A 15,514-nucleotide genomic window follows, 5' to 3' on the forward strand; every position below is an offset into this window, starting at 1 on the left:
GTTTCCTTTTCACATTCTAGTTTTACCTCAGCTTTCTGCTTGCCTTTTCCATACATGGAAAAGTTAAAAAACAGACCTAGAAAGAAGTCCTAACAAGGACAACTTTGCTGCAGGAAGCTTAAATTATAACTGAAACCAAGAACAAAGCCATAATCATGTGCCTCCCTTAGTCTGCCACCCTGCAAGCAGACAATTTAAAATTATTTGGGGAAAAAAACCCCACTGGTTTTTCTGAAACTACATTTTCTTCCCTTTAAAGGGAAAAAAAATCTCACCACACACTGCATTGGAATCTCACTGTAACTACAGGTTTGTAGCTGCCTTGACCCAGCCTGTGCATCTTTGCACAAGCAAGCAGCTCTGGTGACTCAATACAGAAGCATCACAAGTCTCCTGCAGGACTTCCCAGTGTAGCTAGACGCATGGCAGGGGAGCGAACATAGCTGCTGTGCACAACAAAAAACAGCTCTTTTGGAAAGCACTTGGAAGGGGAATTGCTGTTTTCCTAGCTTTCTGGCATATTCTTTCCAACAAGCTCATATACCATAGCCTGGAAGTGCCTTTCTTTTGAGTGCACAGAGGACCCCAGGGAGTTCAGAGACAAGAGTAAAGATGGCTTTTCTATATTTACATAGTTGTGATGTAAGGAGACAAGGTCTCCTCCACCTTCTTGTAACAGAAAGCCAGGATAAACTGCCTCAGCTTATGCCAAAGCCCTAGGCAGCCTCGCCTTTGCCATATGAACAACCAGCAGAAATGAAGCTATGCACTCACCTTGGGGATTTTTGCATATCGCCCCACTCGGGTATCTCTGATGCTGGTTATATCCAAAATTTCCATTTCCTACAACAAAATAAGGACAAGGAAGATGAAGAAAGACAAAGGAGGAAGGAAAGAAATACATTACAGAGGCCCCCAGAAGCTGCAAAGCAGGTCTCAGCTAGCACCCTTTACTGGGGAAGAGCATTCCCACCAAGAACACAGGCAGGGAAATATCAGCTACTGATAGGCAAAGCTGGCAGGCTGGCAAGTGTGGAGGCAGTGGTGGTCTGCAGCACCATCCTCTTCATGGTGAGGCCAGAGGCTCGGTGTGGATTACCATGAGAGGGAGCGTATGACATGCATACAGGTTTATATGGGGAAACTCTACCCCAGTTACAGTCTACGTGTTAATATAACCCAGTCTCCTGTCACTCATGTTCTCAGCCTGTCTTTTGCCTCCATGCATTCAACACTGAGTAGCTGAGCTGGAAGGCAGGCAAGACCACTTCTCCCCAGGTCACTCCTGGCAGACCTTCCCCTAATCTGTTCTGAAGCAATTCTCATGGAGGACCTTCCATAACCCTCCCTAGGCAGTCCACTCCACATCCTCACTACTGGCTGGTTGTCATGTTTATTTTGTTTGTTCTTTTAATATCCAACCTGAATTTCCTTCCTCTGTTACTAATTTGTCTGCTCACCATGGATCTGGAGAACAAATTATACTTGTTGCAGCAGATAATATTATTTTCCAAGATCACAATAAGGAACAATGTGGATAACGTGTCTTCTGGCTGTATCCCCATTTTATTGTCAAGTGGGATGGAAATTTTACTCCTAATCCCACTCCCTTCTGAATCCCTAGTGCAAAAGCAGTACAGTTTTTCTTCCTTGCTGTTCATGACAAGCAGATCTCAAGAAGAGTCAGCCAAAGATTAATAAGCCACATAAATTCAACAAACTATTGACCATACCACACCATGCTCTGTATCAGCCCGTCTCTTTTCCCTGGTTGCTGTGCTCATGTCAGCCTCCATGGGACCTTCACAAGCCTACCCCAGCTCCCTTTGACAGCCAGCATTTGCTCACCAACCCTTGCTAGCTCACACTGTCTGCATATTCCCTCAGAGAATAGGAAAGATGCCAGAAAAGTGCTTCCCCAAGGATGTAAAACAGGCTGTTGCTCCACTGTGGCTCTCAAAATTTGTTTACAGTTTATTTTAGGAGCTAGTCAATGGCATTTTCCAGGAACATGAGACCCCCTCCAGTCTGGGTTTCCTCATGTCAGCTATGCTTCCTTATCCCTGCCCCTTTCCCAGATAATTAAATCCCTCATACCACTAACTGAGTGAAATATCTCAGTTTTGATGGGTGACAGCAGCTCCCCTTGCCCCATTTTGTGCACCTCCTTCAGTGCTACCACTTCTTCCTGCCATCTGCTGGAACCCTTACAACAAAAATTCTACCGCCAGGAGCAGACCTGGAAAGGGGAATGAGAGTGATGGAGATGGCTGAAAGGAGAGCACATCTTTTAGGGAGATGTGACAGTCCCCAGCCTCATGACACTGTTCTCAGAAGATACAGTTGTGTGGCAGTGCCTTGGCCCAGCTGGCACTGGCGCACAATCTTCTGAGAAGGCAGAGCTCACCAAAACACATCAGGTCTCTTGGCCAGGGCGCTCTGCAGGACTATTGTCTCTGTCTCCATCTACCATGCCTCTTCAGCATGTAGGTCACAAAGAGGAAGTAGAGCTGAACCACAGCTCTGCTCTGGAAAGCAGAAGTAAGCCCAGCTTTCCACCTCCAGTCAGCCAGATCTCTCCACTCCTTGTTGCTACTCATCAGTGAGGAACTGAATTCTCTTTCCTAAATTTGTTGCCTCTCACTCTCCACCACCAGCCAGCATGTTGTGGTTTACCTCTGGCAGTGTGCACACACCACCCTGGCCCGAGAGGAGCACAACTCACTCTCCAGACTTGATGTAGTCTCTGCATGGCTACAGTCACTACTTTTTTTTTTATTAACCCCAACAAGTCAGTTAATTACAACACAGGCTGCACGAGGTACACGTCAGCTTAAGCTGCATACATTTAATTGCATGCATCTACCCATTTTCTTTCCAACTGCACCACTGTAGTGGTTGGGAGAATCCTTTAGCATGCTGGGTAACAGGGATATCAATACTACTGTTCTCTGTGAAGTCCTCTGAAGCACATCTAATGAACTTTGCAGGTATAAAATGCCAGCATGGCAAGCACAAAAAGGCCATGCTCATCTCTGGCATGTTTGCAGCTTAATTTCCTGCTCTTTTCTAGAGCTCTGAAGACAGACAAATCTGCCATTGAATAAACACAAGACTCTCAGGTCCTTTGTGGGAGGGTTTCCTGCTAAATGGAATGAGTGTGGTAGTTTGCTTCTGAGTGCAGTGTGTTTAATCTTGCACAAACTTGAATTGGCTATTTGGAGACCAAGCTGTGAAGTCTTAGCACTTACCTTATTCTGATACGTCCAGTATAAGTAAAATCCCTTTGGATCCACTCGAAGAATCACAGGAGAAGCACTTGCTGTTTCCTGACCAAAAAAAAACCAGAAGAAGGCTAGCACCTTACATGACTTGGAGAACCCATCATGGGACATAAGGTTCCCAGTTCAAATATAGACCCAGTCGGGTGAATCATCCTCTGTTATTTATGGAAATGAACCAGATGATTTTAGTATATCTCCAGAGTAACAGTGTGAGGCTATGGAAGCTGATCTCTGCTGAAGCCTGAATCTCACCTAACACTATGCATTTAGCTAGAACAACTCTCTTGGAGCTTTCTATGCAATGAATTAAGAGAATAAAGTACCCATAGATGCAATTAATTGTTTCACTTGAACTGCCTTCCCTCCAAGGCACCTACTGCCTTCTATGAGTTCCAGAAGTAGCCTAGCCCAAGTAAAGGTAGCATTCATCCATGACATCTACTATCTAGGTGCTCATGCTAATTATCTGGGCTCTCTTTACAGAGAATGGGCCTAGTCAGGAAGAGTTCAAGGAGGGGTCCACCTAACAGAACAGATGAGTCTGCTTTAGGTGATGATTCCTAAACTCCATGGACTAGCTCTACACAGAATAAAAAGAAGCAGCTATTTAAATATCCACACTACAGACACAAAATTAGATGAAACTGTTCGGGGCTGATCCTGAACCCCATACAACAGGGAGGCCCTCCAGATCAGAGCCAAGACATATACTGCAGAGGAGACACAGGCTGCTGTGAGACTGTGTACTTTGCCTCTGAATAATTACACTGCTGCTGCATTTTCAGTTAAAGGCAACTTCACAGACATTTTCAGGACAACATCCATTCCCATCTCACATGCAAGCCTGTACTAAGAGATGAATTCAAGTGAGCTCTTTGGAGACAGAGACAAAGGATGCTTGGAGCCTCTGCTTGGGTCCCAGCCCATTTGTTCATTCAGTCTAGATGACTCCTCACTGCATTTGTCCTCTGGTGCCACAGAAGATAGGATCTTAAGGCCTATCAGCCATTTCTAGGAAGGCCTCAAATTCAATTCAGGAAGCTGAAACACGCAGCTACTGAGATGAAACCAGTAATGGAATTTGGAAGTTGTTTTTGTCGCTTGGCCTTGGGTTCTTCAGTTGTTATTGAACTCATACTTCACTCCAGAGTGTATCTTTATTTCCAGGGACCTCCATTTCCAGATTCAGTATTCTTCATTACAGTAAACTGCCCATGCCACAGTGCATCGTATGCTCTCCTTTTACTCCCTACTCTCTTTCTCATGCCCATGTTCCCAAGAGCTCTTGGTTAGCTCCCTGAACACATGGCCACAAACCACGAAGAGCAGAACAGGCACTGTAGTACTACTACTGAGTATTGTGCCATGTTTCTAGATTAACCTTATCTCCTACCAAACAGCTTTCTCAAAAGCGAGTTGAGGCTGGCCTCCTGAACAGGGACATGGACAGCTATGGGGGGCAGGTAGACTCTCCTACAGGGTGGCTCCTGGCAACAAAGGAAATGGTGAATTCTACAGAAGATGGCCTGGCAGCCAAACTGGCTGCTGCTCACATTGTGGAGCTCAACTCTAGGGCAGAAAGCAAGCATCGTCTGGTAGAATCCTGTAATCCATGATCTTTAAGAGATAGTAACATTTTTGCTTCTACTATGAGAGCTAAGAGTCAGCATAGGGCCAAATCCACATGCATCTGCTCCGCTTAAGAGGTCAGCTACTACATTGTGCCCTATCTGAAGTTTTGAAAGGGTTCCCAAGCTGGTTCTGGAAATAAACTCTCATCCATGTATTAAGACTTAACCTGCTTGGCAACCCCAGCCTGCTGGATGCTAAGCAAAGCACACCAGAGTTGCTGCTTATCCCAAGATGTCACAACTCAGTGGGACAGGTCAGAATGGTCCTGCCTGTCAGAGATCCTACTGCAGTCTCCTCCAAAGAATACATTACAAATGCTGGACAAGGTGAAGGCACTATAGAAAAAGTGTGGGTTTGCTTTTCTCAAGAAACTGTTGGATACAGTGAAGATTCCGGTCCAGTCCCAAAACTGTACAGAGCAATGTAAGGAGCCAATCTGATCCACCTTCATTCCTTTGCCTCAGATATTGTGGAAGGAATTCAAAACTGTTACCAACAGCATGGCCAGGTCAATTCAAAGAGTGAGACAAAAAACCACAGGCCCATCACCCCTAAAGAGCAGCAATCGTGCAGCCTGGAGCTCTTGCCATCATTCTTTGCAGCCTGCTTTAACTGTGGAGTAGCAAAGCATGATGAGATGCAGAAATGTGACCAGAACAGCCCACTTGTGGAGAAGGCTTTCATTATTGTTGGAGTCAAGTCTGTAAACTACTTAGTAATTAGAGGCAACCTTTTAGGAATGTTTACAGATCTGTAAACCTTAGGGAAAAAAACCACACAAGACTTGGAGCTCCTCAACTCCTATGGTTGCAGCAGGAAATAAACACTTAGTAGGTTTTGGAAGCCCACCCTGACTCACCTTGGGTTTCAAGGGAGCCTAACTATCCCAGAAATTCCCAGTGAAGAACTTAACAGCTTCAAGTTTTTGGGACAGTGGTGCCCAAGGACTGAGCATAGAAAGTCAGCAGCAATTTTAGACAAGTTTGCCTACTGTCATTCTCAGAAACCAAATCCCTTTTCAAATTCAAAGAAGCCACAAGTGCATTCTGCAGGCAGTGGCCCCATTGGAAAGAAAGGGAAGGCTGCACATTCCACTGTACCCTGGTGCTATCCTGTTTATGTACAGGTAGTTGAATAACTGCCCAGTGATATTCCAACCTGTATTCCTCAGCATCCATCCTTTCTGTCAGCTGTGCAGTACATTGCCTTCTCATTTCTCAGTGCCGCTGGACCACCCCTGCTTCCACTGCACACAAGTGATCTACCTCCCCCACACACACTGCCTTGGGACTTAAAACTCTATTCCAGCTTTACACCCACAAAAGCAAGCACTAATCCCTCCTGCATTGCTGCTGGAGGCTCCTTCTAATGTGTCTCATTTGCAATACCACATCAAATGTTTCCCTCAGATCTTGGTGAATAATCATAACCTGGCCTGCCCCCTGTTTTATCAACATTCAATAGCAGACAATTCATACTCCAGACAAAATGGATGGGCAGCTGCTGTCTTCTTGCTCAGGTATGTGGATATTGGGTAAATACTCTTTTGCCTTCTTAGAAAGTGAAGAGAGGGACTATTACATTCAAATTAACTTCTCTTCTGCTGTGTCACACCTTCCCCCCCTCACAATGAAAGGCAAACAAAGATTGCAAACCAGGTGTTTTGAAGATACAAGAGGACAATGAGTTGGAGAGGGAAGCAGCTTTTTGCAGCACCCTCTGGGACTCCAGCACTGTTAAAGCACAGGTCCCTTGCTGCTCGGCCACTGCACATTTGGTAGCTCACAGACCCATAAGCCAAGCAAGCGTGGGAGGACATGGCTCACCCTCCGATCCACTCCAGCAACAGAGCCATAAGAGGAAGCAACTTGGGAGCCTGATTTCCTCTCTATCTGCAAAGCACGGAGAGTCCGCTCAGCTTTGGAGTAAATCCTACCCCTCATGCTCCTCTGGACAAGTCCAAATGCAGTGTATGCCTCTTGCTCCAAGGAGACACCCAGCAGTGACCACCTTCCTGAGGGCTGGTTCACACACACAGAGAGGACCCTGGGGTCCTACACCAGAGAAGCTGTGCACACAGTCCCAGTGGCAGTCCATTTACTTCCACCCTCCACAATAACAAGAGATGCAGAAGCCACACCACCAGCGCCTAACACATAGGCCCTTTGTTTTTAGCCCTCAGCTCTCCTGTTCCTCTCAGTTCACTCTCCCTATCCAGACATCACTGCTCTCAGGTACAACACACAGCGTCCCATCACCCCCACTGAATACACGCTCCCAGGCTCCCCACAAACTGTGACTAAAACACAGTATCTGCCCTGCCACCATGCATACAATCTAGCAAAGCAAAAAACCCAGTACTCACATCATCCCATCTGATGAAGCGCTCACCCTTCGATAGATACTCCTTCACCTCTGGGGGCTGTAGGACAGGGTTAAGCATTGACATTCTGTCCCGAAGATGCGCTCCTCAGCCACCAGAAGCAATAGCAGCTGCACAGTTTGCTCCTCCTTGGCCCCCTCTCCTCTATCTCTGCCTCTCACATGGCAGGGCTCTCTGCCATTGCCACTGTTGGCATCAGAAAGCAAACAGCCTATTATATCCCAGCCAAATTTAGGAGGGGCAGGGGCAGGCAGGCGAGGACCGGTGAATCTGCATTGTAAATCAACAGCTCTCCAAGCAAGCACACGGAGCTCAGCCCAAGGTCACCTAGAGGAAAGCTTGCGATGGGTTGAGATGCCCGCCTGAACAGTCATGCACGCACACCGTCTCTCCAGGAGGGACCTACTCCTCGGAGTTGTACTTGTGAAGCGCTCGGTTTGTAGCACTTCCGCAACTGAACTTCCTTAAATGTTCTCTTTGACGAAGTGCAGGCATTGCCAGCCGACACTCAAACTATTTCAGCAGATGTGGTTACAGAACAGCTTGGGCTTTGGCTACAAGCAGACTGCCCCCTTCATGCAACGGGCCAAATATCACGTAAAGTAAACTTACTACTTTGCTCTGTACAGACTCCATTTCTGGGGCCACTTGCTGCACTGTCCAGCCTTTAACTTTTTTCCTTTCTCTTAGGGGTTCTTCTAAATGTCAACCTGAAAAGTGAGACAGACCAGCAGAGCCCACAAACAGATGAAATAAAACATTCACAAGAGTCCCTAGGAACTGCAGTATTCTCCAGATTCATTTGGGTCTACTGCAGATACTGTGGGAACACAAAATGGGAGATACGTGTAAGGTGGGGATTATAATGAAGAAGCTGCAGGGAAGTGACAGAAAGCAGAACAGAAGGTTAATGGCAAACAGGGCAAAACGAGTCCATGCTCCTGACCTTGGAATGAAGGATTTGCACATGGACAGCAGAGAAGAAAAGGAGCTCTGGTGGCAGATGTGCACTGGCTAACCAGGAGGAGAGTGGCTTGTGAAAAGGACTGACACAGGCAAGGTTAATTTTAGTCAAAAAGGCAGAGCCCCACAACTAATTAGAAGTGGAGACAGCTGTGCTACACTTGCTACAACAGGATTCCCAGCCACACAGTGGGATTTCATCTTTGTTGTCTCCTATGAAAATCAAGGTGTAGCACTTGCCATTGCTCAACAGGGACAAGACACTGTCAAAAGTAGTGCAGATTCTCCAAGAGGGGTAGACAAAGAAACTCCCACTGTGCAAAGGGAGCCAGCTACATGGTTTTGTTGCTTATTTCCCACTCCTGACTTACCCAGTTTGATAAGGCCAGCACTTTAAAGCAGATTGGACAGCCAAGGTAAGGCTGACTGAAGGAATCCTAAGGGCATTCTCAAACATTAGTGGTGTAAGACAGGAGAGATTAACTGGACCTGTAGCAAGTGCTCTAGCTGTAAAGAAAACAAAGATGGCAGCAATTATCAGAGAGATGCCTGCTGCAGAAACAGAGAACCCTGAACAAACCTAGCATCCTTTGAACATTTCTTTCATGGGTTTATCTGCCTGACAAACTGGGAATAAGAGAGATTCTAGATTTCCAGCTACCATCAAGTTTTCTGCATTTACTAACCTGTTTTGCAAGGCACCGTACTTTCCAAGAATTGGCTGTACAATTGCTAAGGCTGTTAGCTCTATTTTATTAGGGCAGCAAACTGAGGTGGCTTACCCCATAGCTGTGGTTGCTTGTATCAGTGCTGAGACTAGGGACACAGGAATCCATCACCTCCGGTCTCATAACCAAGCCACATTCATGGTATTATTAAGCTTCCTTTGCACATGTGTCAAAGTGACACGTGCTTCTCAGGCAGCCAGCTCACAGAGCACTGGGGTACTCCAGGCCCAGCCAAGAGAGCATCACCAGGACCCCCCCAGCCAGAGAACACTGTTCCTCCCAAGCAGCAAAGCAGCAGATGACAGTGCCTGCCCAGATCTCAAAGGCTGAGCTGGAAGTGCTCAGGGACATCACCAGCAGCCTGGGACTTGGCATAAATGCCAGTGAAATGCCAGGCACTGCTGGGCAGGTTTTGTTCTCTGCGCTCTTCTTGTAAGCAGCTTAGGAACACACCCTGAGGCCTAGGTACATAGAGAAAGCCCACGGGAGCACAGGAGGCTGCAGTGAAGAGTGAAAGTTTTCTCTACCTTCACCTGATCCCTTCTGCAAGGCCAGAGCAGTTTCAGGGCTGCTTAACTTAGGGAGCAGCTGTGAAAAGGATAAAGAGCATCGATCTTGCTCAGAAACGCTGCAGCCCTCCCCTCCTCTGCAACACAGAAAGCACTAAAAGAAGGCTTTGGAGGTCACAGCTGTGAAGTGAAAGGTGGGTGAGCTTTACCACCTTTGCCAAGAACAGAGGGACTGCAGGTAAGATCAGACAGTCACAGCTACTGGTTCCAGTGCCCTATCTGGTATTTACCACCATTATCGTCAGTTCATGAACGATGTCTGCTTCCTGCTAGAACCAGGGCCTCACGGAAGGCTTCTGTCCTGCGTTCTCTCAGACCTGGATATTCAACAGCTTTCTCTGTCTCATCAACAAACCTAAAGTAAGCAAGAATCCTGCCACAGCTTTACTTGCTTGTCACTGAAGGCCAGCTTTCCCTAAGGGATAGAACTATAAATTTAAAAAAACAACCCACAACATGAAGAGCAGCAACCAAGCCAGCGGCTGTCCTGTGAGGCTGCACGGCGCTGCACAACATCTACTGCCAAGATCCCCGCTTGCATAAAGATGGTCACAAAAGCTGAAGCTCACTTCCTTTTGCATAACCAAGCCTCCTTATCTTTCATTTCACACTCCTTGCTCTATGTGGGAGCTTCTGTCCCTTGCATGAAGAGATGGCTGATGGCACAGCGATAGAATAAAGCAACAGTCCTGCCCTCTGCTGAAAGCTCTGATATCAGAGCAGGCAGAAGCAGCAGCACTTTGAGCAGTATTTATTCTAATCACCCTTTATTTTCTTTCTCCTGCAAGGCCCGTCACCCAGTGTATACTCATCCTATATCCCCTCAGTTCAGGGCCCCGTGCCTCCTTTGCTTTCATCCCTTACCTTCCCCACCATGCAGCCCACCACCCACTACAGGAGTTTTGATATACAAAAATTGTTTTTTTTTCCTGGAGACTCTTCCTTATCTCCCTGTCCTACTTATTCTGCAGCCTCTACCTCCCACAAAGTGGATTCAGAAGCAAGGTAGTCAGCATTACCCTTCAGAGATTTTACAAGACAGGGTCTGTAGACAGTGATTTAAGCCATCCCATCCTATTAAACCACCTTGACAGGATTGCTCCCAAGTTCTAGCAAATTATTTTGTAACCTCAACCCCAACCTATTCCTAGCACACAGAAAATCGGTAAGAAATCTCTTCCAGCATTGTTCCATCATAATTACACTTTGCAGTGTGTAATACTGTCCTCTAGTGAACAGCTATGATATTGCATGCACAGACTTAGCATTGCATTCAAACACCCGTAACAAATTCACAGCTAAGCAAAACTAAGTTCATCCTACTGCTCCTCTTTCTATGCTGCCCTCTGAGCCCTGGGAATCATGAAAGGATTAACGACACCATCAGGAGCACAAAGGCCAATATTTTCTCACCACCCCTGGAGAGGAGAACTGCTGAGTGTGTGTGCCGGGGCATATTTTGTGTCCTACTTTGAGCCCAAACCACAAAGCCAAGAATTCATGACAGCTCTCAGTGGACAGCATGACTCTTCTACTTGATCTGCAAAAGTCAGAGGGGAGTGGACTACAGCACAGAGAGAAAAGTGGCCACAGATGCCACAATACCATAAAAGCAGTGAGGTCTTGTGTAAAAAAAAAAAACAAACAAACAAAAAACACCACAAAACAAAACAAAAAACCAAACAAAAAAAAACCCACCACACCAAAAAAACATCTGATCAACCACCAAGACATGGTTAGGTCCATAATTAACTGTTCACTGGGCAGGAATATGTTACGCTTACAGCACTCTGATAGCTTTCTGAGTATTTCCAAACTGCACAGCTGAGTGACACAAGCAGGCTCACACACTATTTAAACATCCTATACATTACTGCAGTACAAAAGTAATTGCTGCACAGGCATGACTGAACCACACAATTCCTAACTACTAGCAAAAGAATGAAACTTTCCAAGATGGATCATTAACAGAAGAGGAAGGAGGGTGAAGAACAGCAGCACACCGGACAGAACGTGCCCATCTCATGTTACCTTGCAGTAATGGAGCAGCAAGAACAGGAAAGCAACTTCTACCAAATCTGGAGGTAAATGCATCCAACTGCCCCACTGCATTTCCCTACAGTATAAAACAGTGAACTGGAAATCAGGATACTGGGGCAGGAAGCCCCATTTTGCTCTTGACCTCGTCAACTTTTTCTACCTATTCTACCAGCCCAACTTATTTCCACTGTAAGCTGTCTCTTTCTGTGGATGCATTTGCTGCCTGCCACAGCAGATTCCCCAACCTGGCTAAGACCTTAGTATTACTGTAATACTTCTGCCACACTCACATCCTCATTGCTTCTGCTTTTCACAGTCACTGAAATTCAGGCTTACATATATGTAAGCCCCAATGCACTGACTTTGAAAGGCAAAGCACCCCAATGAATCCCATTCAAGAGACAGAGGCTCCCACTGCAGACTATACCCTGGTGCAGCACTATTCAGAATCAGGGATGAAAGAACAATAAAAATAAAAAAGGCTACAAACCTTCTTTACACTGCCCCTACCAGCTGATTCCAAGTTAAAGCAGCCTCAGACTGCTACACAAGAACCACTCTGCCTACTCAGCTAATGGAGCTGAATAGTTTTCGGCCATGGTCTTCCCTGGCCCTTCCCCAAACTTCAGTCCTCCACATGCTAGACCAAAAATCTGCTTTTGTAATATCCAGCCTCAACCTTCCAGTATTCCCCTCCTCACTACAAAGGCCTTTACACACTATATTCCAAACTCTTCACCTCCTTGAGGTGAAATGCACTTGTGAAGCAATGACATATTCAAGTTTAGTCCTGCAGGAAAGAATGCATTTTCCATCAGAGGCTGCAAAGGAAAAAATCAGGAAGGTTTGCAGGTAGGTCTATGATCTCCACTGTAGATGAAGCTAAAGGTGTCTGAAGCTAAGGGGGCAAAATCTCATCCAGGCATTGTCCTTTGATAATCACCTGTGGGTATCCTAAAGAGAGAATGAAATCCGTTTTTCTTCACTTTTGCAGAGAGGTTTGCTCTTTTGACACATCACTGCTGCCCACAATACTGCTGTGTACACAGGCAGGTTACTGACTCAGCCCAGTGCCATTAACTAACAAGCACATGAATACGCACATGTGGCACGGCCATTGCTTCTTTCCATTGCCACTCTCCAAGAGACTCATCTCCCTGCCTTACCAGGAAATGCCCTTTTTACCTTGTTTATTGTTATTTGTGCTTTTTACATAGCTTTTCTAGCCCTGATGAATGCAATCAGTGCAGTGTATTTTATATTATCTCCTGCCTTCCTAGAGGTCAAAATTAGACCTTGAAAATGATTTTTTTATTTCATCACATTATCCAACCAGGAACAACCGCCACACAAACACATAAAATGACTACAGATCCTTAGAAAAGAGCTCTCTAGGAAACATTTAACACTGCATGCAACTCCAGCCACTTTTTTTTTTTTTTTCCTGAGCAAACACGGGAACAGGAAAAAGCAGCAAACGGAATGTAAATTGCTACCAGAGCACAAGAAAGGTCTCTTCCTAGGTCATTCTGTGGCATTCATGGTGTATGAGTGACCAAAGGCAGTAGTACATTCATAAACTACACTGACAAATCCAAGGCTGGGTGTACTGGTGGGAACAGACTGTGAAGGTGCATCAGGAGGCTTCCATCTAATGAGGCATCTTCACAAAAAGCAGCGCAGCTTTCCAGATATAAACACCAGTTCTGACACATGCCACCTTGTTAGCACTCAGGGCATACACGACTGGGTTAGATGTCAGGTTTGATTATGTTCTGCAGTTCACCATTTGTGGGTTTTAAGATTCCAGTAAACAAGCTGCAGTTAGTCTCCAGGCTCACATGGCCTCCATAGTATTTTTCAGCTGACAATGAGGCATGCACCATGGTCCACAGAAAATTGAGGAATAATACTGTTACATAACCAAAACCATTTGGACACCTCTGCTGGAAATGTGTACATCCAGAAGAGTGAATGATTATCAAACCACTGGATCTGAAGGAAATATTTCCTGAGCATAATGGCCAGTAATACAAGATTTATCTGAAGACAACACAGCATTAACAAGGAATCCCACTTAACCTCATTGCCAACAAATCTTCCCCCTTTTTACAGGTGTACAACATAGCAGGACTGAACTTTCTGCTGACATCTTCCATGCTTTCTGCTCCTGGAAGCATCAGAACAGCCTCTCCCCTAGGACTTTACAGCTCCATTTCCAGTTGCAGCCTGAACCAGGATGGCAGAAGTGTGAAAACAGTAAGATGTTAAGAAGTTAAGAATCAGCTCCAGCAGAATCAGGAGTAGTTTCAGACTGCTATTTTGATTCAGTTAAATAACTCTCCTTTGCACAGGGTTATCAACATGAGTCCAGCACTTCTTCCTTATTCAGCTACCAAAGCCAAGCACACGGAAATGGAGAAAATAAAAAAGTAACAGCCGCTTTTGATTTTTTTCTGCAAGGAAAAACTACTGTGAGATCAGGGAGCATTATCACATTCAAAGCTACATTATTTTAACTAAGATGAAAACCCATGTTGACCTTGTATATAAAAGAATCTATTTGGATCTTTAAAGCAGTTAAAACTTCATGGTGTCTTAGTGTTAGCTTAAGTTTGGGTCCTTACTGAGTTAAGTCAAGCTGACTTTGAAGAATGAACAAGTTGTTGGGTCTAACCAAGAGCTTGGCTGCATTAAAGACTGGCCCCAAAGATGGCTGCAGCAATCATGTACAAATGAACCACTGAAAAAGGACCCTTCTCCATCCTGAGGAAGAAAAAAAAAAATAAAAAAAAAATCAAACTATCCCAGATTGAAACAGCAATAACCCAGACTAAACCAGGATCACTTTAGCTTCAGGGCTGCATCATGAGATTGCGGATAAGGCTTCCCAAGAAAATCCTGTTCCAGTACTTGCAGGGGCAATCACAAGTTGGTACAACTCTGAATAAACTGTTGTCATTCTGCAAACATTATAGGTTGTATTTTCAGACAACCTATGTCAGTGCGCTCCCACACATACATGTGAGCAAATCCTATATATATATATATATATACACACACACATATATATATGTATAACTGTGTGCATGAGGGAGAAGCACAGCTTGTACACATTCATTCTCCACGCATAAAGGTGGGCAGGTTCAGCTTCTTCAGACCATGAAAACCAGAGGCAAAGATGCACAGTCAGATTACATGACCATTAATCATCAATGCCCTATTGCTTGAAAAGTGGTGGTTATTTCCAAAACCTCAGAACTGTGTTCAGATGTAAAGTGTGTGTGGGTGCGTATATGCACATTTCCTCCTTGCGAAATGAACAATGAAGTCCTGATTTTTTTACTCTAGATTCCTGCACAGAGACTGTGTTTAGAGTCACAACCACAGACAGAACAGGTTCACACGCAAAGAGAAACCACAGACAGCACAGGTTCACATGCAAAGAGAAACTTTTTTTTTTTTAAATTAAAAAACCCACAACATTCACCCTCTTGAAGTCCTGCACTTAGTGAAACAACTTTCCTCTCCACAAACTGATGTGTGAAGCCTACAGCTCAGAGCGCTGGGAACCCCTGGGACTAGAGCTTAACATGCGAGCAAATGGCAAAGTTTCTCTTTTCAGTGAATGCCCAGGGCACTGTCAAGCCACCCTTGTCAGCCTTTTCTCAGTTTCAGAAATGTGCCATGGAAACAACAGGCCAAACACAATTCATGTTTTCTGGGAGAACTCCCTGCCTCCAGAAAGCTGCCTGAGATATGTCTCCACTCCACAGTACCCCAACCCTCAAATTACACTGAACAAAAGCAGAGCCTCTGAAATGTTGTGAGCACCTCTGCTATAAAGCTAATGGAGTGGTTCTCCCCACTCCAGAGTCTGAACCATCGCCTACCTACAGGAGTTTCTAAACATTA

The 15,514-nt window shown here is 45.4% G+C and overlaps 1 protein-coding gene across 7 annotated transcripts in view; it reads right to left on the reverse strand.

Moving 5' to 3' along the window:
• Positions 1-15,514, reverse strand: part of PLCB2 (phospholipase C beta 2) — a 62,212-nt gene that overhangs the window by 41,199 nt on the left and 5,499 nt on the right. For 2 of the 7 annotated variants that reach the window (XR_011328254.1, XR_011328256.1), the window contains exons 1-3: positions 7,282-7,716; positions 3,252-3,329; positions 775-843 (exon numbers count right to left, since the gene is read on the reverse strand). Coding sequence is in view for 3 of the 7 variants with exons in the window: in XM_069804362.1 (XP_069660463.1) it covers positions 775-843; positions 3,252-3,329; positions 7,282-7,365 (231 nt within the window). In the remaining 4 variants the exon portion in view is untranslated. Of the gene's footprint in view, positions 1-774; positions 844-3,251; positions 3,330-7,281; positions 7,717-15,514 lie in introns of those variants that run through there. The other 5 variants (XR_011328253.1, XR_011328255.1, XM_069804362.1 and 2 more) reach the window with 3 other exon arrangements.

Source organism: Haliaeetus albicilla, chromosome 16 (genome assembly GCF_947461875.1).
Source record: "Haliaeetus albicilla chromosome 16, bHalAlb1.1, whole genome shotgun sequence".
Lineage (NCBI taxonomy): Eukaryota > Metazoa > Chordata > Aves > Accipitriformes > Accipitridae > Haliaeetus > Haliaeetus albicilla.